The sequence below is a fragment of the Coturnix japonica genome, chromosome 13 (genome assembly GCF_001577835.2).
Source record: "Coturnix japonica isolate 7356 chromosome 13, Coturnix japonica 2.1, whole genome shotgun sequence".
Lineage (NCBI taxonomy): Eukaryota > Metazoa > Chordata > Aves > Galliformes > Phasianidae > Coturnix > Coturnix japonica.
Genome location: NC_029528.1, coordinates 4,622,624 through 4,645,009, shown reverse-complemented (window position 1 = coordinate 4,645,009; position 22,386 = coordinate 4,622,624). Strand labels below are relative to the sequence as shown.

Sequence of the window (22,386 nt, the reverse complement as noted above, 5' to 3'; positions counted from 1 at the left end):
GTGCTATGTGGCATGCTGCTGAAAGGTCTTTTTTTTTTTTGCCCCTACTGTATATAAAACATTGCTTTATTTTGCCATATCAGTGCCTGGCAGTCTCTAGCTGTTAGGTGTGGTTCAGAGCGGTCCATTATTATATAGGAAACAACAATGCATGTTCCCAAGGTGTTGGGCACCTAAAAGATGACACAGAACAAGCAGGGGCAAAGGAGACATCCTCTCTTTGTTTCCCTTCTTGCAGCCCACCCAGTGCTCAGAAGGAAGCCATGGTGTGAGGGCAGAGCCTGGTCAGCTCGGCCAGCCCGCACCTATTGCTATTACAGCTGTAATGCACAAGGGCCTCAGCCCAGATCAGAGCTGGAAATATATATAATATTTATATAGGAAATAAATCATCCCAGGGTTAGAGAATTAGAACGGAGAAGGACTCGAACTCATGACCTTGGCACTGCAGAGCGCCACAGCGGCAGCGCAGCACCGCCCCGCTGCAGTGAGGGGGCCGTGCCGCCAGGGGGCGCTGCCGCCGCCGTGACCCTGCGGAGCGGCCCGGCCGCTTCCCCTGCGCCGCCCTGCGCTCTGCGGCCGGGCCGAGCCGAACCGAACCGAGCCGAGCCGAACCGAACCGGGCCGAGCCGCTGTGTTGGCTCCGGGGCCCGCCGCGATGTGGCTGGGGCCCGAGGAGGTGCTGCTGGCCAACGCGCTGTGGGTGACGGAGCGGGCCAACCCCTACTTCTTGCTGCAGCGCCGCCGGGGACACGGCAAAGGGGGCGGCCTGACGGGTGAGCCGCCGCGGGGATGGGGATGGGGATGGGGAGCGGGCCCGGCGGGGCGGGCTGTCGGTTATCGGGTTATGGGGTTATGGGGCTGTGGGTTATGGGGCCGCAGGCCTCACCGGGCGGCGGTGCCGAGCTCCGGCCTGTCCGCGCCCCGCGCCTCCCAGCTCGGAGGCCTCTGCGGGGGGAGGCGCGGTGCGGAGCGGAGCCGCTCCGTGCCCACAGCCGCCTCAGCACAGCACACACAGCACGGCACGGCACAGCACAGCACACACAGCACACACAGCACACACAGCACGGCACGGCACAGCACAGCACACACAGCACACACAGCACGGCACGGCACAGCACAGCACGGCACAGCACGGCACAGCACAGCACAGCACGGCACAGCACAGCACGGCACGGCACGGCACAGCACAGCACGGCACAGCACACACAGCACAGCACACACAGCACAGCACGGCTGGGGCTGACGGTGCAGCCGGGAGGGGCTCAGCCCATCTCCCAGCTGTGGGCATCGCGTTACAAGCAGAGCTTCGTATGGCAGCGAAATGAGACCTTAATCCTACCTACAACCACACAGAAGAAGCCTGAGATCCAAACTGAGCTCCTACCAAGCGAACGGATACATCCGTATTTGTTTTAAGGATTACCCAACTCCAGATATTTGATCTAACTAACAAGCAGGCAGTTGAAATAAATGGATTTGCTTACAGATGCAAACGGTGCTCAGCGTTGTGTTCTGAGAGTGCCTGCTTTTATTTAACGTGGGTTGAAAAGTTACCAGATTTGGGTTCTCTTCCTGCTCTCGTTGTTTAACTGAAGCACTTGCAGGAGTGTCACAGCTCCTCCAGAACTGGTTCAGTCCCTTTGGGTTGCGTTATCTCCCATAATGTATTCATAGGTGGTGCTGAAAGATAACAGCATTGAAAGCTCTTGTATCTTGGTCTATTTTAAAATCACTGTAAGTGACAGAAGCAGGGAGATCCCAGAGGCTTCATGTTCTTCTTGCAGTCATTTGGATGCATTGATGAAGGTCCTTAAGAGATGTATGGGGTGCTGTCCGTGTTGGGGACAGAGCTCTGTTCTGTGAAATACATTTCAGACAATGTTAATCTGAACACATCCCACTTTATCTGCCTGTCCAGTATCTCCAGATGCCATGGAGAAAAATCCATTTGCTTCTCTAGTGGAACTCTCCCAGGAAGGCAGAGGTTCATAATGAGCTGTAGTGGCTGGTTAACTGCCATCTAAATGTCAGCCATTAACAGTGGGATTGCCTGTAGGTGGTTCAGAGGTAATTTCCATGCAGTGACTGGATTTATGTCTTATTTTCTTGACCAAGTACCAGTGCTGAGTCTTGTTTATTATGTGATTATAATGTATAGGCTGCATAGTAATACTGGGTTGTTTGTTTGTTTTTCTTGTAGTAACAGTGCTGAATTTTTGCTTTGCTATTACATTAATTTCTATATCTTTGCTTTCCAGGTCTCCTTGTAGGAACATTAGACGTAGTTTTGGATTCCAGTGCCAGAGTTGCCCCGTACCGTATCCTGCACCAGACCCAGGACTCTCAGGTGTATTGGGCAGTGGCATGTGGTACGTACTGACAGCCAGTTCATATTGTCCAAAGTCATTTATGCTTTAAAAACAATGTCAGATGGCTAGAATAGACATCAAGTAAAATTATAGAAGCAATATATATTTACATTCATTGTTTAATCCATTGACCTGTACGCAGAAGCCCAAATTCATAGTCCTGCAGTCCTTTGGGACTTCAGGTCCTGGAGTTGTTTTTGCTTATGAAACCACATGTGAACTGAGGTCGTGTTTTGTGGTCTTGCTGAAGCTGCCTCTTAAAGTGGAGCCGTAGCTGTAGGGAACTGTTTGTGTTTCCTGCTGTTTGCTTCATTCCATCATTGACCTCACTGAGGGGCTTAATGTTCTTGCAGAGAATTTGAGTGGTGGGCGACGTGCTGGTAATGTTTTTAGATTTCCTGCTGCTTTGATTTGAAACTTCAGAAGGTGAATGGGCTGGAATTTACAGGCTGCGTTTACGTCTGTCTGTAGAGTAAGAGCCATTGGCAGAGGTGAAGGAGTCTTTTAGTAAAGGCAAATCTCTGAAACAATGAAGGGAATGAAACACTCTAATGAAAGCAGATTTTCACAGCAGAGTTCCTTAAATCGCTGGTTACGCATTGAAGCTTGTCCATTGTGAAGCTTGAGGGCTGTATGGTTAAATGCAACCAATGTTTGATACAGGTTTCACGGAGACTTTGTTTTTTTAAGAAAGCAAAGAGCATCTGACACTGGCGAACTTGGGGTGCTTTTTCTGTTGAGTATGTTCTGTGCTGACAATCGCCCATGCAAAATGCAGCTCCTTTCTGTGGGTTTGGAAGGTCTTGTGGGGGGAAGAACTGGTGTGCACTGGTAAATGGAGTGATATCTTGGTGTGTGCATGGGAAATTGGTAATCACAGCCTGAACCTCTGATTAATCAGCTGAAGCAAGTGTTGGGTCAGCTGTGGGAGCACAGGTGAGAGTAATGGAGCTGTGCTCCTGGAAGGGGTGGAGCTTGACTTTACCTCCTCTAGACCTCGTTTAAGGGCTGACCACCACTAAAGCAGCATCTCTTGGAGATTGCTCATTGCTGGAGATTGCCTCAGCATTTCCCAGCAGACTGAAGGCTTCCATATGGGTGTGTTTTTCCTGTAAATAACCTTTTGGATATTTACTACCATTTTTTCATTATTGTCACCGTACAGTGTGCTTATTATCCTCAATGGAAATGGAAATGTTTCATTGGAAACATGTTGGTGGGTATAAAATACCCTTGGCTTGTAGACAGTTGGCATCTTTCACATATGATTGCTGCTTGGTACTTATTAGTTTCCTGCTGTAAGCTTGGAGAAAAACAGGAGCTCGTTCTAATGGTGTTTTCTTTGTTCTTCCTGTTGTCTACTAGGATCATCTCGAAAGGAGATCACAAAGCATTGGGAATGGCTGGAGAATAACTTACTGCAGACTCTGTCCATCTTTGATAATGAAGAAGATATCACCACCTTTGTCAAGGGCAAGATACATGTAAGGAGCGTGTTTCCCTGAAAGACTTCAGAGCGTTATAAAGAATGGGGAGGTGGTACTGAGAATTGGTTTTACTCTTGGGATGGGGGTATTGGGAGCTCCAATGCAGAGCTTCTCTCTGCTCCCTTTTCAGACATGCACACATTTGGAATGATTATGAAATGCATACAGTGTTATCAGAATGACTTTATGGCTGTAACACCAGACAGACATTGTTAGAGGGGTAGAGTGGAGGAGTTGAGGAGTAGTAGATCTCAAGGTACGTCTTGCTTCAGATGGTAACTAACTGAAATCTGGTGTCTCATTACAATGCTTGCAAGTTATACCTTTGACATGAGGGTTGAACTGAGGCTGATCTATCAGCAAAGCTGGGGGAGAGAATTCTAGGTTGCAAGCAATGTACTCACACTCCTGAGATGGTGTAAGTGTAAAGGAACTGCACTCCAGCTTCCACTGATTTCATATTCAGACAAGTATCTCTGCTTGTTGTGCAGATAATACACTTCACATTCCCAGCCCTTACATTTTTCCAGAGTAGAAACTCACCCAAGCAGATTTTTGATTGAACAGCAGCAATTTGAGGCTCTTTCAGTACTCCTATGAGATTCCCTGTATTTGCTGTGTGGCCACATGAGTGAGATTGTGGTCATTTGTTCTTCCCACTGACCAGTCAGGGTCTGACCGCCTGCAGAGTTCTGCCCTTCCTGGCAGATGATCTTCCTGTTGAGGAAGCACTCTCACAAGTGAAAATGGACTTCAGTTCTGCTGCAGGGCATTCTCAGTGTTACCTGACCAGCTGTGAGAAATTCAGCCAGATGTTAAACATGAACATTAGCTGCGTGTGTTCAGAAGTAAATCAGCTTATAGGCTCCCAGCAGGCTGTCTGCTCGTTCTACATGTCTTTACTATTACTCTGACTTGACGGGAGAAATGATAACTGCTGTGTCACATTTCTTCTTTCTGACTTCTGGATGGCTGCCATCACCTTTTAGTGTATATCATATCTGTCAGCAGGCATTCCCTTTCATTTCTCGTCTCTATGCCTCTCCTCCCATGTCCTTTAGGGAATTATAGCTGAAGAGAATAAGAACCAGCAGCCTCAGAGCGAAGAGGATCCAGGTAAATTCAAAGAGGCTGAACTGAAGATGCGGAAGCAGTTTGGGATGCCAGAAGAAGAGAAATTGGTGAACTACTACTCTTGCAGTTACTGGAAAGGACGTGTACCCAGGCAGGGCTGGCTGTACCTCACTGTCAATCACCTCTGTTTCTATTCATTCCTGCTGGGCAAAGAGGGTGAGTTATAAACCTGTCTTTTTCTGCAACTTCCCATGATGTTTTTGATTTGGTTGATCTTACACTTTGAGCTCTGGCTCAACATGTAGGTCACTCCTTTCTCTCATATTCACTTAGTGAATTTAAACTGAATGCCTGAGTCATTTTTCAACACGTGCCTTAGGTTGTCAGGTTGCACAGCTGGGCTTTTACTTCCACTGAATTTAAGAACCAAGCAATATTTTGACTTTGAGTTTTGCTTGGACCCCCCACCTACTTTTTACAGAGCTTTATCTGCAGAATCCAGAATTAACTTGCTGGAAAGAAAGAATGGAAATGTTAGTAATTGTTAATTGAAAACATTCATTGGATGGAAGAGAGTCCTTTTGGGACTGCATTATTTCTAGTCGTTCCCAAAGGTTACTTCCAAGTGTTTTTGGAGAAATCAATAAAAACATGAAGAAAGAAATTGTCTTTGTGTAAGGGGAGAAAAATACCACTCGTTAGGAGCATATTTACTTTTGAGCTTTGTTTGTGTTTTTTGCCTCAAATTGTAATAATAGCTGTTTGTGCCTTTTTTTCCCCCAGTGACGCTGGTGATTCAGTGGGTGGATGTAACCCAGCTAGAAAAAAATGCTACGCTGCTGTTCCCTGAGTGCATTAAAGTGAGCACAAGGGACAGTGAACTTTATTTTTCCATGTTTCTGAACATCAATGAGACCTTCAAGTTCATGGAGCAGCTGGCTAACATTGCTATGCGGCAGCTGCTGGATAACGAGAGCTTCCTGCAGGACAAGTCCCTCCCAAAGCCCAGGAAGCCTCTGAAGAACATCTCTGCACTAAAAAGGTGTGTGTTTTCAGCAAGAAGACAGAGAAACAGGAATTGTAGGAATAAATCTGCATTGCTACATAGCTTTAAGGTGCCCCTGGATTCTTCTCCCATTAGCAGCTGCATTGCTTATTTCAGTCATTAGCCCTCTACCTAATGTTGCTTTTTTATCCAAGTTGATACTTAATTTGTGTAAGCCCTCCTATCTTTGTCATGAATGAAGATACAGACAAGGAGTTCTTGGAAGGAATTTTCAACTAGAAACTATTGAAAATCCTGTTCGTTACAGTTTCAAAACCCAGTGTACCATTTAAGTTCCTCAGATACGATTGCTTATTTCATCTTGTATTGCAGCGAAGCATGTTTGAAGGCTGAAAGAGGAATCAGATAAGAGGTGGAATCTCAGTTAGAGAAGTGAATAGTAAGAAATAAAGCACAGGCTGGAATTTGTGATTGGAATGAGTGCTTATATTGGTGTTTGAGTATTTTATTTTATTTTTTTTCAATAAGTAAAAAGCTCTGAGGTCTGCTCTTTACTTTTCCCCAGAGACCTGGATGCTCGGGCCAAAAATGAATGCTACCGTGCCACTTTCCGGCTGCCCAAGGATGAGTGCCTGGATGGACACACAGACTGCACGTTGTGGACACCATTCAACAAGATGCACATTCCTGGTCAGATGTTTGTTTCCAACAATTACATCTGCTTTGCCAGCAAGGCAGAGGAGGCCTGTCATCTCATCATTCCTCTCAGGGAGGTGGGAATTAGCTGTAATTAAGACTACAGGCTTATCTTATCTTTCATGTGGTTCTAGCTGTTGTAGTACTTGGCAGATAATGGAGAGTCTGCTAGATCCAAATGACCTTTGTCTTTGTCTTCTAGGTGACAATAGTTGAGAAGGCAGATAGCTCCAGTGTCTTGCCCAGCCCTCTGTCCATCAGCACTAAAAGTAAAATGACCTTCTTCTTTGCCAATCTGAAGGACCGAGATTTCTTGGTGCAGAGAATCTCCGACTTCTTGCAGAGAACCCCATCCAAGAAACCTCTCAGCAGCGAGAGGGAATGGAAGTGGAATTCGGGTGATCTTGGCTGTGAGGTACTAAAGAAGTAGCTGGGAGGAGTATTTGCTCATCTTTCAATGTCATCCTCATTATAGTGTGTTACAGTGCTCCTAGCAGCAAATAATTTCTTTTTATTGGGCTGTGAGCAGAGGAGGGAGGCTGCCTCAGCTCAAATGCTTTGTTGTTCACTTCTCAATTGCTTTGCTGTTTTGCTCTAGAGGTTAATTTACATAATGAGATCATTGCCTAGGTTTACCTACTGCCTTGAGCAGACTGAATAGCATTGAATCATTTTCCCATAGGCTCACTGCTATTAATAGCGTAAGTTGTCTTGAAATTGAGAGGTTGAAATACTGGCCTAGTTCTTGATGGATGTTTAAGTAATATGGAAAAGCCAGAATGGTTGCCACCTCTTCTCTCCCAACTCTGTCTCCAGTCTGGCAGATTTGGCCCGCTTTACAACTGTAGAAATGCATTTTAGTGGGGCTTTTTAATCACAGTGTTTTTATTTTCCAGGAAGGTCCGGAGCTGCCTTCCAGCAGCCCTCTTGCAGTTAGCCCCACGTCTGCTCTCAACAATCGACCTGTCAACTTCTGTGCTGGTGAAGTGCCAACTGCATCCCAGGGACTGCTCAAACTTTTCAGAAGAAATTCTGAGGAGCTTTTGGGACCCAAAGGGGTAAGTGATATTTTAACTTAAAGCAATTAACTGTAAATAATTTGTAGTAGGTAGCAGATTTCTTGGCTTGCTTCTGTCACCTCTGCAGTATCACTGTCACCATGATAGTGCTGGTAGAGGTAACCTGACCATCAGCTTACTGTGTCAGTATAGAGATACATGAGTAGAGGCTGAGCAATTTGTGTTACTGTGCTTCTGGGATGCAGTTGCTGTCTGTGAAGAACATTTCTTTGTATCAAAGTAGAAGAGAATATCTGATAGCTCTGCTTCCTGAGCAGTCATCTTAGACCATAGTTCTGCTTGCATTTGTATAAATGTAACATCACTGCATGGCCCATGTTACCACTGTAAAGACTTTAAGCAGATTCAGAACAGTGTAGATTAGCACACAGCCTTTTTGTTCAGCGGGAAGAATAAAACCTTTAAATGTCACGGTGCATTTCTTTTATGAAGTGTAGGTCTGAGTACCCAGAAATCACCTACCTTATAAGCCTAAAAATGCTTTAATCTCCTAAAATGGCAATATTTGTTCCTGTGAAGGCAAAGGAGAAGATGAAGGAGGAGTCTTGGAACATTCATTTCTTTGAATATGGGAGAGGGATGTGTATGTATCGTACTACCAAGACTAGGGAGCTGGTGCAGAAAGGAATCCCAGAGAATCTTCGTGGAGAACTGTGGCTCCTTTTCTCAGGTAGGAGGTTATGTAGGATGCCTTGGTAGCTTGCAGAAATGAGCTTTTAGCATGTCTCAGAGGAAAAGGTATAAATTGCATCTCGTTTCGGAGTAAATAAATCACTGGCTGATTCCACTTGAATTATCCTTTGTGATGTTATTGGACAAAAATGCAGTGATTGCATTCCTGACATGACTTTGTGAGTATAGTTGCTCTTTCATTGCCTTTGTGTGGATTTTGGTGTTAGGACCTACACTCCAATGGGTTTATTGCTTTACTTTTGTATCTGTTTGCAGTTATGGAGTTGGTATAATGCTCCCCACCAGCCTCTTCTCTGAGCATAAAGTTTCTATTTTAAAGCTCAAGAAGTGAAGCAGTGTTTGTTTGTCGTTACAGGGGCTTGGAATGAGATGGTCACTCATCCTGGTTACTATGCAGATCTTGTGGAAAAGTCGATGGGAAAGTACAATCTTGCTACAGAAGAAATTGAGAGAGATCTGCACCGTTCTATGCCAGAACATCCTGCCTTCCAGAATGAGTTGGGAATTGCTGCTCTCCGGAGGGTCTTAACAGCTTATGCATTCAGGAATCCAACAATTGGATACTGTCAGGTAAGAAAGAATTCTTAGACTTGTTAGCCCTGCATGGTGACCATGACTGTACTGGAGCTTTTTGCCAATTGTTCGTTCAATTTCATGCTTTTCCTTCATGCTGTCCATTTGGAAACAAATGGTGACGTTGTAAGGATCTCTTACATCTATAGACTTTGCACATTTCTGTTAGGTGTAGTGCCAGATTCTTTTAGCAGCTTCCCTGCTAGAGCTTTCCTAGTTTGAGAAAAGCATCACCTGGTTTTCCCTGAAATAAACAAATAAATGAAGTAAATGATGATGCATGTATTGCAGTATATCACAAGTGAAACTATTTGCTGGTTAGTGAAACAACTTGGTAGAAAATAATCTCGTATTCTCTATTGCTCTGCACTTAGAGGTTCTTAGTCCATCACTCTGTTATAATCAAAGCTTTTTCTGCTTACTCTGAAAATCACTTTTATCACATCAATTAACAGAAGTGCCTGACAAAGCATAGTCCTATTATCTGCTGCCTCACAAACAGAGGAACTGAAACAGGAAGATAAATCAGCTCAAGGTCACCTAGTGACTCAGATACCAGTAAAAGCTGCAAATAGATCTGACTCTCAGTCCCATGAGACTGCTCTGCTGGAATCATGCTTTTTAAGTTCAGCTGATCTGTAATGGCAGATTTTCATGAATATCTTCACATTTCTCTCTTTCTGCATATTTCATGCTGCTGGAACATAGGCAATGAACATTGTAACATCAGTGCTGCTGTTATACTGCAATGAGGAGGAGGCTTTCTGGCTCCTAGTGGCTTTATGTGAGCGGATGTTGCCAGATTACTACAATACAAGAGTAGTGGGTGAGTCTTTGTCAAATTCATACTGGAGATTGGATTTTCAGCTACAGCTCCATCAGCATCTCAGCAATGTTTTGTTTCTTCAGAAGTAATTAAATGTGGTGCATTTTAAAGATAATGAAGGACAAGCTTCTTCTCTTTAAAGTTGTGTGTGTATGATGGAAGCACAGGAGGAGATACTGTATGCTACTGCTGAACAAAGAAGATGGAGTCAGGTGTAATTTCCATCTATGTATGTGGTACTTACTGAGAATATGGTAACAAGTATATTTGTTTGTGTTTAGTTTAAAAAGCTGAAATTAAAGTGAACTCACACTGTTTTGCTTAATAATTAATTAGCTCAGTATCATAAGACCAACAAATTTGAGTCCTGCCGTTGTTGTTTCTTCTCCCAGGTGCATTGGTGGACCAGGGCATCTTTGAAGAACTCACACGAGAGTATCTTCCACAGCTGTCAGAAAAGATGCAGGAGCTGGGAGTGATTTCCACCATATCCCTTTCTTGGTTCCTCACACTCTTCCTCAGTGTCATGCCCTTTGAAAGTGCTGTTGTCATTGTTGACTGTTTTTTCTATGAGGGCATCAAGTTTATCTTGCAGGTGTCATTGGCCATTCTTGATGCCAACATGGAGAAGTTGTTACAGTGCTGTGATGAAGGTGAAGCAATGACTATTCTGGGCAGGTACCATTCTTCTTATTTATAAATGAATGGTGATAGTACCCCTTTTAGTCATCATTCCTTTCAGTCTAACGAGAGAGACTCTTCTGTTGTTCCCCTGAATTCCATTACGTAGCAGGTCACAGATACCAGACTAGGATGAAACTTGAGCACTGGAGAGGATTGCTGTTGATTTCTGCAGCAGCTGAAACAAATTTTTGGCTCAAGTATGGAGGAATCCAGAGTTGTTTGCTTTGTGGCATACTACATTCCTGTTTCTCAGTTTGAATTTGAACTCCATGAGGTTACTTACCCGAAATACACAGAAGAATTCTAATCCATTATTAAGAACAAGTCCTGGCAGGAATAGCCTTTTAGTAACGTAAAGCCTTTTCAAGCAGATATTTCCCAATTATAGTAAATAAAACATTTTCTTGCTTCAAATGTGAATCTGTCCTTTGTTTTGCACGATCTTCAGGTACCTCTGGGAGCTTTTAGAAAGAACAGATATCCCAAAAGTGGGATGAAAATCACCTCTACGTGGGAGATATTGAGGATAGTGTTGTAGGTTTGCTGGGAATTTTTTTTCTACGTGTTTAGATTAATCATACAAATAAGGGAAGGAGTTTTGTGTTTAGGATATTACTGCTTTTCCTTCCTTGACGTTAATCCAGGAGTCTTGCATTTGTTCTATGTTGTTTTTTTTTCTCCACAGGTATTTGGACAACGTAGTTAACAGGCAGAGTGTCTCACCTCCTATTCCACACCTGCATGCCTTATTGACAAGTGGGGATGACCCACCACTTGAAATTGACATCTTTGACCTCATCAGAACATCCTATGAGGTCAGGTTTTGGCTTAGTTTTTACCCAATTGATTTTTTGAATTACATTTTGGGACAGGGGTTAATAGAGAGAAGGGTATTTTTTTTCACCTTCTCGATGCTGGTCAAAGTATTCTGGGGTTGTTGGATGGTCTTTGGTGTGACAGTGCACTTTGTTAAAATCATGTGATTAAACATGGGGTAATTCATTCTTCAGGATGTGGTGCTGACCCAGCCTGTTTCTTTTCTCATAGAAATTTAGCAATTTGAAGGCAGATGACATTGAACAAATGCGTTTTAAACAAAGGCTGAAGGTGATCCAGTCTCTGGAGGACACGGCCAAGAAGAGTGTGGTATGTGATGCCTGGATTAAATGAGTTACAAAATGGCATTTAGAAAGCATGCTAGCATGTCTGGGAGTTTTACAGAAGGGTTCGTGACTAAAAAGGAGTGTCCACATCTATTGCAACTATCTCCCGTTTCCCAGGTAGAGAATTTCATCCGTTTCTTTCACTGTTGTTTTTCTATGCATCTGAATCTGAAGATAAAAACAACAGGAAGGGACAGCTCAGGGTTCTGTGGGCTGCAGAAACAGGAAGCTGTAGCAGTAGTTTTTTACTTACTGCTCAAATGTCAGCAGTTTCTGCTTGACTTGAAGCTGTCTTCCTGACCTGTAATCCATAGCAATGGGAAGTATTGGAGCAGTTATGTTTTCTCTCCTCCCCTTTCTCATACCTTCTTGCAAATCTTTTCTTAGCTTCTATGCTCACAGATTTCAGTGAGTCATGTTTAATTTGGGTAGCTTTGAAAGAAATCACTCTGTTTGCCCTCTAACTAGGTCCGGGCTGTGTCTAGTGACATTGGTTTCTCTATTGAAGAACTAGAAGAGCTGTATGTAGTGTTCAAGGTAAGGAGCAAATAAGGGATTCTGTTATATATGTGGTGCCAGTGAGATTGGCTCTATTACTGAACAGTTTTGTTGTTTTTTTTTTTTGTAAAGATGGTCAGGCCTCATCACAGTGTTTGAATTGTGCTCATTCAGAGAGAGGGTTTGTAGTCAATGGTAGAAATGACATGTAGTACTTAGAACATGGGGCTAAGACTGACTTGAACCTCAGTTTTCATTTTCTAGTTTGCCACAACCTTGCTCTGTAATTGTAACACAATTACTCAAGTGCTTTGTCTTTATTTGTCATTGGAAGTGTTGTTAAATACACCCAAGTGCATTTCCCAAAGTCACTCAAGCTCAATTACGCTGTGCCTGCTTGCATGCAAGCTCAATTTCATGGTGCTATGGACTCAGGGAGGCCTAGTTCTAATATCTGCGTGCATAAAGCCTGAGTTTCATTTTACTCAAATAAAAAGGAATCTTTTTTTGTATTTTTCACTTATTGTTTGTTTTTAGTGAAATCTGTGTCACTTCCTCCATTTTGTACTCATTTGTAGTGAAGTAATGCTCATCATAATGGGCAAGATAAACTGTGTGTCCTGGAATGTCCCTTCTCACTTGGTGCTGTTTTTGATCTGTATGAAAGGCTCCGATCTCATGGCTTGTTTAGTATAATATAACCTGACTTATCAGTGCTTTCCCTCCAAAGGCAAAGTACCTGATGAGCTGCTACTGGGGAAATAATCGTGCTGCAGCTGCCCGCCGAGATCAGAGCCTGCCCTACCTGGAGCAGTATCGCATAGACATGGAGCAGTTCAAAGAGCTCTTCATCGCTTTGACCCCCTGGTCCTGTGGTGCACATACCCCTGTGCTAGCAGGGCGCTTGTTCCGGCTTCTGGATGAGAACAGGGATTCTCTCATTAACTTCAAGGAGTTTGTGACGGGGATGAGTAAGTGGTATTTCTGGAGCTGCTATATTACAGAAAATCTTTCTGTCATCTTCCAAGAAAACTAAAAGGAGATGCTGATGATTGAACTATTACGAAGGGAGGGTGGCAGCCTTACAGGATTTAGTTCTTCAGGCTGAACTAAAGATGCATTTTTGCTGCTAGACAAACTCTCATTTTGGGAAACAGTAGGTGGTAAACCTACAAATGAAACTTTGCTGTAGGTTTCTTTGTGGCTTTGTACAGTTTAGCAGTTCCTTGCTGCATAGAAACTTATGTTGTTTCGAGATTGAGTGTAGAAAGTGATTCTTAATCCTAAATGCTCTTTTTCTTATCCTTCAGTTTTTGTGTGTTTTTTTTCGCTTGCAGGTGGGATGTACCATGGTGACCTCACTGAAAAGCTCAAAGTACTTTACAAACTGCATCTGCCTCCTGGTGAGTGATCACTTCCGTGAGCTGCTTGTGAGCACGGTGTGTTCCGACACACAACTGAAAAGAGATGTATCATAAGTTTTGCTAACAAAATGGGTAATGCTGTTGTTCAGTTACCTTAGAGATCTTAACATTTCTTTCTCTGTAAGCACAGCTCTGAATCCAGAGGAAACAGAGTCTGCTTTGGAGGCCACAAGTTATTTCACAGAGGATGTTACAGCAGAAGGTAATGCAATGCTTGCTGTCCTTACCTCTCAGTTTAGACAGGAATCCTGGCACAAATCTAGTGCTGTGATTGGTGATTTTTACAAGGCATGGTCTCATGGTGGCAGAATGTTAAGGTTACTGATGTGTTTGAGTTGGCTGTCATTACTGCATGATGAGAAAGAAGTTTTGAGCTTAAACTGCTCAGCACCCATGTCATGCAGGGCACTGCACGCTCTGAAGCACAATGATACGCTGCTGAAGAGGAGCACTGTGCTTCTGCCAGTTCCTGTCTTTCACCTCAACTTGGGTTTTTCATGCAAGTCTCATTGTCTCTCTTCTTGTTTTTGTTTCCTTCTCTGTCTCTGTGTGGCCTTTTCTTCTGTTTTATCTGGGATATTTTCTCCTCAACCCCTCTTACTGATGCTCCAGTATCTCCTTTTGTCTCAGAGCTGGATTTCTGCCTGCACTGTGAGTCTCAAGGTCAGTCCTTGGATTATGTGGACATACTGAGCACGGTTTTAAGGTTGATATTGTCTACCAGCGCCAACATGCTATATTAAATACTCAAGTTGATGCTTCTCCTCTCCTGTGGCAGTTCAACTATGTTTTTATTATTGTGTTTCAACCTTAGTCAAAATAGGAGCTGTCAAATAGGAAATCAAAATGCATTTTTTGCTTAATGTTTACAAAAATACAGTAATGCTAAAAAAAATTAAAAGGAGTAATTGCACTGTTTGGTGCTGGGTGGCCATCTGAGCACTGAGCAAGACAAGACTTCCCATTTAGTCCAACAACAATATAGGGAAGCAGAAGTGAAATCCATAGTTAGACTCTTCACATCACTCTCAAAATGTCGGCTCAGGCAATGAGTAATTGCCAGTACAAATAATAGTCACTTATCCTATGTGCTCACTAGTGTTGTTTTCTTCCATTCGTTATCTCGCTTTTAACTTGCTGTGAACTTCTTTGTCTTTAAGCCATGGCATTACGTAGCTGTATTTCATGTTTGTTTCACCATTTCTTTCAGAATTCCACCCTCTACCTCAGCTCTTCACCACTTTTTTTGGCGTGGCTTCTTTTTTTTCCCATTTATCCCATCACCTTTTGCTTCTGTCCTGTTCTGTTCACTCCTCCAACCATGAAGTGGGAGTGTGAGATATTGAATATATTTGTCCATAATTGTAATGTGGATATGAGCTGTTCTATGTTATTCTTGTGCCGTGTTCTTGAAAGTCAGATATTAATGACTATTTTTTTAATTCCACTGTTTTTAGAAACCCAGGAAGAGAAAGGAAGAAGAAATGACAGTGGTCAAGAAAAAGGTAATGTCATCATAAATAGGCCACATTCCAGTCTTGTCTCTTTAATATTAGCCAATTCGTTATCCTTTGTTGTATCAGAGACCATCCCTCATGAATGCTGGTAAATGTACCAAGGTTATAACATTTGAAAATTGTTTTTGGTAAGTTATTGACTAGCAGAATTTGTTTATTAGAAACCAAGCTAATTTGGGAGCATTAAAATTTTTGCTCGACTGAACTTTATCAGCTATACCAGCAGCAAACAATGCAGCCTCCAGCCATCCAAATGCTACATGCTTTCCTCAGCTGTCAATAAAAACCTACTTCTGATGTGATCTTTGCTGCCATGGTGCTCACTTGAAGTCTGAAACTTTAACCACCAGGCCTGCTCATGTTTTGCAGAGGAGAAAGGTACCAGCCCACAGGACTATAGATACTACCTAAGAATGTGGGCCAAGGAGAAAGAGTCCAAGAAGGAAACTATTAAAGATCTCCCCAAAATGAGCCAGGTAAGAAGTGAATCTGAAGGTTTCCAGTTAGATGACTAACAGCTTGTTGAAGAACTGCGCTAGTCCTTTTGCTAGCGTGCTCAGTCCACGCAGTAGGTTGCCCTGCTGTTCTGGTGTAGTGAGCTTTAGAAGCTCCTAATTCTACTTGCTTGTGTGGAATTCTTCAGTGGACTTACAGCTGGCTGTCAAACTGCTTTGTTTCCTCTAGTCAAATGTGTTTGATTCTATGCCTCCCGGATCATCTTTTCTTGTAAAACCTGCAATCTTTGTTTTCTCACCAGAGCAGTATGTTTGAAGTATGCCATCAGTCATATAAGCTTGCTTGGCTTTTTTGTTCTATTTTTTGCTTTGCCTCAACTTGAGGCTGCTTGGTGGAGAGCAAAGAATGTGGTTACAGGAAGGGGAGAGTCTTATGACCGGCGTGATCTTTCCTTTCTCTTAATTTCCCTTATTGGTGCTTTTTGTACTACTGTGGAAATATGTAGAAGCTGGCTACAGAACTGGGTAGAAGTAAAACCTCAGGTTTTCTCAGGAGTGAAAGTTAGCATTCAATCCACCTGTTAGCAAAAGTGCTGTCACTATTAAGTTCCTAGCTGTGTCTCAATTCTACTTCTATAGCAGAGAGTAGAGTTTGCCTAACTTGGGTTTGTTCTGAATCAGAAAAATAAGTTGCCACTTCGTGGGGAGGCAAATAAAGTAGGAGTCAGTCAACATGGAACCTGTTGTTTCATTTACTGCTGTCAATTTTTGCAGCCTTAAATGTGATTTTGATCTTTGTCTTTGAAAGGAACAGTTCATAGAGTTATGCAAGACTCTTTACAACATGTTCAGTGAGGACCCAGTAGAGCAAGAGCTGTACCATGCTATTGCCACTGTTGCCAGCCTCCTCCTGCGAATTGGGGAGGTTGGAAAAAAGTTCTCCAACAGACCCATGAGGAAGTCTGAGGACTGCAAAACAGCCAGTAGCCAAGATCCCGTGAGTGAAGAGGAGTCGCCTACATCTGAACAGAGTCAGAACTCAACAGTGGAGCAGCAGCCCCGAGCTGATCGTGAGGACAAAACCTGCAGAGATGTTCAGCCTGAAAAGCCTGAGCAGGAGAACCAAACTCTAGGAGATGGTTCAGGGGAAGGACAAGGCTCTCCTTTACAGCTGCTATCAGATGATGAAACCAAAGATGATATGTCCATGTCTTCCTACTCCATGGTCAGCACAGGCTCCTTGCAGTGTGAAGACATTGCAGATGACACGGTCCTAGTTGGCTGTGAAGGTGGTAGTTCAGCTGCCAGGTACGGCAGTACCATTGATACTGACTGGTCTATTTCCTTTGAGCAGATCTTGGCTTCCATGCTGACTGAGACAGCTCTTGTAAACTATTTTGAGAAAAAAGTCAACATTCTCCAAAAGATCAAAGATCAGAAGAAGGTAGAGAGGCAGTTCAGTTCATCCAGCGACTATGAGCTTTCTTCTGTGTCAGGGTGAACTGCAAGCAGTTAGTGACTTTGGGAAATAATACAGGGAGATAATGTGGCAGATGGCAGGATGGTTTGGTATTTTGTGTTCAGGGTTGTTTTTTTGTTTATTCAGAGACCATTAACTACACAGTTACAGTAGATTCCACTTGGTAAGGGGCATCAAACAAGTGACTGTTCTGTGTAGGTGCTTTTTTTGCTCCTGAGGTTGACAGAATTAGATTTGCATTCTCAAGAGCCATTAGAACCTAATAGCCCCTGACATACAGAATTACCACCGTAAATTATGCATGTCTGACTTCTGCTATCTTTTATTTTAATGAAGTTTTATTTCAGACAGTAACTGCTCCTTGCCTGCCCTTGTTTGCTGTAAATTCCTGGGTAATTTGCACAGCAGATGCAGCCTGGCTTGAAACCGCGTTCATCTCTGGCTGCCGATCCGAGAACTCACCCAGTGTTCTCAACTGCTACAGGACCCTGACCTATAAGTAGTCTTGTAAGTTCTTCAGTGCTGTTCTGTGACTCAGCAGCTCTAATGCAGATGTGCGCCACTGCTCCCAGTGCCCCAAGATCTAAACACAGACATGTCTCAGATCTGCAGGTTTCTTTCAGATGAGATGTGCTGTTTTCATAACACAAACACTTATCTCTGTCGTTCAGGAGGCATTTTTCAGACAAACCTGGTTTTCTAGCCTTTGCAGTTCTTTGAAAGTTATTGTTTTAGTTTCTCTCGGAAGCTGCAAGCTCCATGACTTCAGTGCAGTAATAGGCCAATGATGGTTGTAAGAAGGGAGCGTGCTCCTGAATCAGCCTCAGCATTTCAGAATAGTGGCACACTGCTCTGCTGGCCTTTCCCTCTTGGTCCGGAATACATTTGTTTCCTTTCTAATTCTCTATTTTTGCTAACTAGTGATGGGTCCAATTTTAATAAGACCCCTCTGCTCTGCTCAGTCAGCCCTTGTGTATGCTCAGGTCAGGAAGATTTGTGGGAGCCCTGTGCCACCTGCAGCTGCTCAGTGTGTCCTCTGTGAACATCTCTTGTATGAAGTGTCTATCTACAGCCGTGCTCTTAGAAACTACTGTACAGCAGGAGCTATTTACACCTAACGAGGGTGCTCTGCCATCAGTCCATTATGAGAAACCTGGGCGGGGTAGGTCTCATTCCAGTTAAAGAGATGAAAGAACTGTAACAAGTGACTAAGAACCAGCCTTCTGATGGCAGAGCATCCGCTCCCAGGAAGACTCATTAATGCTGTTAGAACAGATAAGCTCATCTCAGTGCACAGGTATCTGGTGCTCAGTGGATCTGGTGCTGGAGGCAAGGAGCTGCAGGATGGGCTGGCGTTTGGCATATAAAGGAGGGGGAGGACCCTGCAGGTGGATGTTCCATTAACACTATTGCTGTGCTCCATGTGGATTCCTTTGCGCCATGACCTGTATGTATTTACAGCTGGTACTTAGTTGTTCTTTCTGCCTCCCATGCCCTGCGCCCATTAGATAACCGGCTTTTACTAATAATTCAGTAATTTATTGTCCTTTTTTTTTTTTTTAAGTGCAAATACATGTGATTTTACACTGTCTGTCTGTCATGTACTCAATAAACCAACCAGAACCACCAGGCCAGCCTGGCTGCCTTTCATTTCTCAGAGCTCAGCGACGTTCTCTGGCCACAGCAGGGAGCTGGGAGTGCCAGTTTGGTGTAAATGGGGTCAGGACACTTTATCTGTTCTTATTGTTGTTGTTATTAATGATAAAGAAGCTGAGGGCTTTGGAAGGCGGCGCTGCCCCATCTCTGTGGTGTACAACATTAGGGGCGGAGCTTAGAAGGCGGGGTGGAGGATTGGCTGGGAGCGGGGTCACGTGAGCAGAAGGCGCGAATTGCCGTGCGGCAGGCATCATGGCGGCGCCCTGCTGGGTGCTGCGCTGCTGCTCGTGCCGCCGCTTCCAGGCGCAGCAGGTTTGGGCCGGGGGACACACGGGCCGGGAACGCGCCGCGGGCCGCGCCTCACCCCGCTCTGCTCCTCATAGGCCAAGCGGAGCCGCAAGTGGAGCTGCAGCGTGTGCGGGCAGCGGCAGGCACTGCACAAGGTGAGCGGCGGGAAGGGCCGGGCGGCCTGTGGTGATTGTGGGGGGCTCCGGGCGGTTGGTACCGTTCGGTTCTGAGCGCTGCCCGCTTTGTTTTGCAGCTGTACGGACAGGGCTCGGGCCGGGACTGCAGGCTGCACGTCCAGAAGCTGAACTTGCTGCAGGGGGACGCGGAGGAGGCCGCTGCCCGCTCGGCTCGGTACGGGATCGTGGGGCTGTTGTGCTGCTCCCCCAGCTAAAGTGTGTGCCACTCGGTTACACACCGCTGCACTTGGTGGCCCGGCACGTCGCTATGAACGAGGGCTTCTTCCAGATAAGATTATTATGTTGGTTGGGCTTTAACCTGTTGAAATACAACAGAGTTTCGATTTGTTTGGATAATCCCTTTTTATTGGCAGAAATGTATTCGTGTAAAGAATTTGAGTGTAATTCCTCCTGGGATGGAAAATCTGAGTAAGGCTTTCCTGTTTGTTTCTCCCCAGAGTCTGTTTATTAATGGCCTAATTGTGAACAGGGCTTGAACTGGTTGAGCTTCCTCTGCACTCAGGGTTATTTTCAGAGATGAGTCAGAGGCCGTTAGATAACTTGGTTGTGTAATGCAGTGCTTCAGGGTTAAGGTTTGGGAGGAAAACTCGCTGTGTATTCAGCTTATTAAAGAAGAAAAGTTGCTATTCCTGAAACATTATGGAATAAATTCCCTGTTTCTTTGCTTGCTTAGGGCATAATCAGTGGGTTTAAGTTGTTATCCCAAAAGATACACCATTCTGCCCCTAATTATGATCAATTAAGAATTGTCAGTTCACAGTTAGTGGCTTTAGATCAGACTCATTGCTCTGTTTATATGGGAGGAAAGCAGACTGACCTCCAGTGCTATGTAAACAGACTATATTTGCAGACTGGATTAAGAATTCCAGCTTAAACATCTCTTTTAGGTACACAGAAGAATGTGAAAACGACAACAGAAATGCAGCAGTCCTCCATGAGAACAGTTTGGTACAGCAGGTACGATACCTACATAGCTGGAGTAAATACCTACCTATGCTGACCCGGTGAATCAAAGTGGGACCAGTGATCCCTTTATATTAATTAAGGCAGCTGAGATGATAGTGTAAACACAAGCTCTAGGAGAGAGGCAGAATGTGATGCATACAGGAACTCTGCACTATGCGGGTACTGAACGTAGGAACAAAATAGAGGAATGTGTCCTAAGCTGACTTGTCACTGGAGCATTCAGCACAATGTGACAGTGCCAGAATTGAGAACCTGGTATTTTGCTGTTTTCAGCAATTCTCCAATGTTGTAGGGGGAAAGGACAGAAATCAGTCGCTGGAGTAAGTATCTGGACAAGGGCAGTGAAGATCAAGAAGAGGGGGAGGAGGAAGGAAGTACAGCAAGGCAGCAGTTCTGTTCCCAGAGGAAGAATGCGGTTGAAGAACGAAGGTACAGTGATACAGGCTGCCATTTTGGATGACAACGGAAGGAACTTGGTTTTTGTAATCCCTGCCTTTAAGTGACGAATGCTTGTTAAAGCAAGTTGGGAGGTATTTTATCATTATAGCTGAACGAAGTACAGGCTGCAGTGAACTGCGTGGCTTGACTTCTGTTGCTGGGAGTTTGCTTTTTATGAGCATTTATGGTGACTTGTTTGTGATAAAACTGACAGCAGAGTTAATCAGGCACCTTTCTACATGGTTCTTTTGGTCAGGCAAAAGCAGAAGAGCTTCCTTTACAGTGATTTTCAGGAGAACTCAGAGGAAGATGGTGCTTTCCAGCTTCTCTACCAAGCCAAAAAGGTTAGAACCTCTTGAGTATTTTTGGCTGTAAGAAGAGTAAAACAAAACAGTATTTTCCTGGCTTCTTTTATGTCATTGTAACTTTGAAGTTGTACAAGTCTTCCGCTGCTCTTGTATTTGAATGAGCAGGGAGAGGCAGCAAATCGTATTGTCAGTTTCTCTCTGAAGGGTTTTAGTCAGGGAGTAGCAGATGCCATCTGCTGTAAGGTAAAAGTGGTTGAGCCGGATTCCTCCATCAATGCAGCTGTTGTCAGTTCTGTTTTGCAATTGAGCAGCAGCACCTTGCATAAGACACAGCTATTGGGGTTACTGTGATTATCTGCTTTGCTAATTAAATTGGCTTGAGTCTTCACAGCCAGGGTTCATAGATGCACTCAGAGCATCAGCCTCAGCTCTGCTTCAGATTGTTGGTCAAAACTTAAGTGCATCTGAAGGACAGAAGTGCTCTTACTTTGCCTGTTTCTTGGTACACGTGCTGCCTTTACAACCAAACTCTTTCTTTTCCTTGTTACAGTGCAAGAAATGTTCAACAGAAGTGCCTGATGAAGGTGATGGAGATGCTGTTTCTGCAGACAGTGTAGTGCCAGCTGTCTTTGAGTCCATAGTGCCACAGCAGAACAGCCAACCCCCAGCTGCTTGTACCAAGCCCTCCAAGTGGGAAAAGTATCTCTCCTGTTCTAACAACTGTAGTGAAAATGCTGTTATGGCCACTTTGTCACCACAGGATGGCAGTGGAAGGTTGGGACCACACAGCACCACTGCAGTAAGTATGGCCACTACACATTTGGAACAGGCTCAAAGTGCTCTACCTCTAGGTACAGATTTTGAACGTAAAAAGTGCATTCCTAGCACTGAGCAACTCGCCTTAAAACTGCCTGGCAGTGTGCAGCCCAGCATCAGTTGCTCAGGTGAGAAGGATGCATTGGCCAAAGAACCTCCAAGTCAGCTGCTATGGGCTGGAGCTGGTGACTTCAGCACTGGTAGCAGACCTCCTGCACCCACCCTTGTGAGGCCCAAGCCTCACACCTCTTCTTGTGAACGCCTCTTCTGCACAGGTGATGACTTTGATGATGATTTCTGAGAAACTTGGGCATCTTCACCATTGCTTTTCTGTCTGTTTTTGGCTTGTATACTGAAGCAAGATTTTGAAGTGAAGGTGGTTTTAAGAGCATTATTAAAGAAGTTGTTTAAAGGCAATCTAGCTGTGTCTTGTTGGGAAAGACTGATCCAAGAAGCAAGTGCTATGTTTGCACAGTGGTGTCTAGCAAGTACATTAGAAGTAAGAATGGAAGTAGGTCAGATGGGAGGGAGCAGGGATGCCTCCAAGGCTTTAAGAATATCTTACCAGTACAGTTAAGTTCTGTGATTAATTCCCCACTATAAACTGCAACTCTTTTCCCTTGTTCTAGCTCTTTGTTTGCATCACCCATAGCAACTCTTTCTTTCAAAGCTACGGTGCAGGCTTCAGAG

At 44.2% G+C, this 22,386-nt stretch overlaps 2 protein-coding genes across 6 annotated transcripts; both read left to right on the top strand.

The window, feature by feature from the left end:
- Positions 1 to 552: 552 nt before the first annotated feature.
- Positions 553 to 18,656, top strand: TBC1D9B (TBC1 domain family member 9B). Of its 3 annotated transcripts, none has more exons than XM_015875661.2 (22): positions 553 to 776; positions 2,262 to 2,372; positions 3,738 to 3,856; positions 4,921 to 5,149; positions 5,717 to 5,975; positions 6,505 to 6,712; positions 6,838 to 7,050; positions 7,532 to 7,693; positions 8,234 to 8,384; positions 8,763 to 8,977; positions 9,689 to 9,806; positions 10,199 to 10,484; positions 11,176 to 11,305; positions 11,538 to 11,636; positions 12,122 to 12,190; positions 12,882 to 13,122; positions 13,489 to 13,554; positions 13,706 to 13,777; positions 14,206 to 14,238; positions 15,033 to 15,080; positions 15,462 to 15,568; positions 16,356 to 18,656. In XM_015875661.2, exons 1-22 carry the CDS (start codon positions 659 to 661, stop codon positions 17,046 to 17,048), a joined length of 3,747 nt encoding a protein of 1,248 aa, XP_015731147.1. In that variant the 5' UTR covers positions 553 to 658; the 3' UTR covers positions 17,049 to 18,656. The 3 variants fall into 3 exon arrangements, with proteins under 3 accessions (XP_015731147.1, XP_015731145.1, XP_015731148.1); XM_015875659.2 differs by having other exon boundaries at positions 14,188 to 14,238; XM_015875662.2 differs by lacking the exon at positions 14,206 to 14,238 and having other exon boundaries at positions 554 to 776.
- On the top strand, positions 18,604 to 22,113 carry MRNIP (MRN complex interacting protein). Of its 3 annotated transcripts, none has more exons than XM_015875672.2 (7): positions 18,604 to 18,731; positions 19,067 to 19,126; positions 19,225 to 19,322; positions 20,056 to 20,125; positions 20,427 to 20,563; positions 20,829 to 20,916; positions 21,431 to 22,113. In XM_015875672.2, exons 1-7 carry the CDS (start codon positions 18,627 to 18,629, stop codon positions 21,995 to 21,997), a joined length of 1,125 nt encoding a protein of 374 aa, XP_015731158.1. In that variant the 5' UTR covers positions 18,604 to 18,626; the 3' UTR covers positions 21,998 to 22,113. The 3 variants fall into 3 exon arrangements, with proteins under 3 accessions (XP_015731158.1, XP_015731159.1, XP_032303314.1); XM_015875673.2 differs by lacking the exon at positions 18,604 to 18,731 and adding an exon at positions 18,869 to 18,995; XM_032447423.1 differs by lacking the exons at positions 18,604 to 18,731; positions 19,067 to 19,126; positions 19,225 to 19,322 and adding an exon at positions 19,347 to 19,576.
- Positions 22,114 to 22,386: the final 273 nt, after the last annotated feature.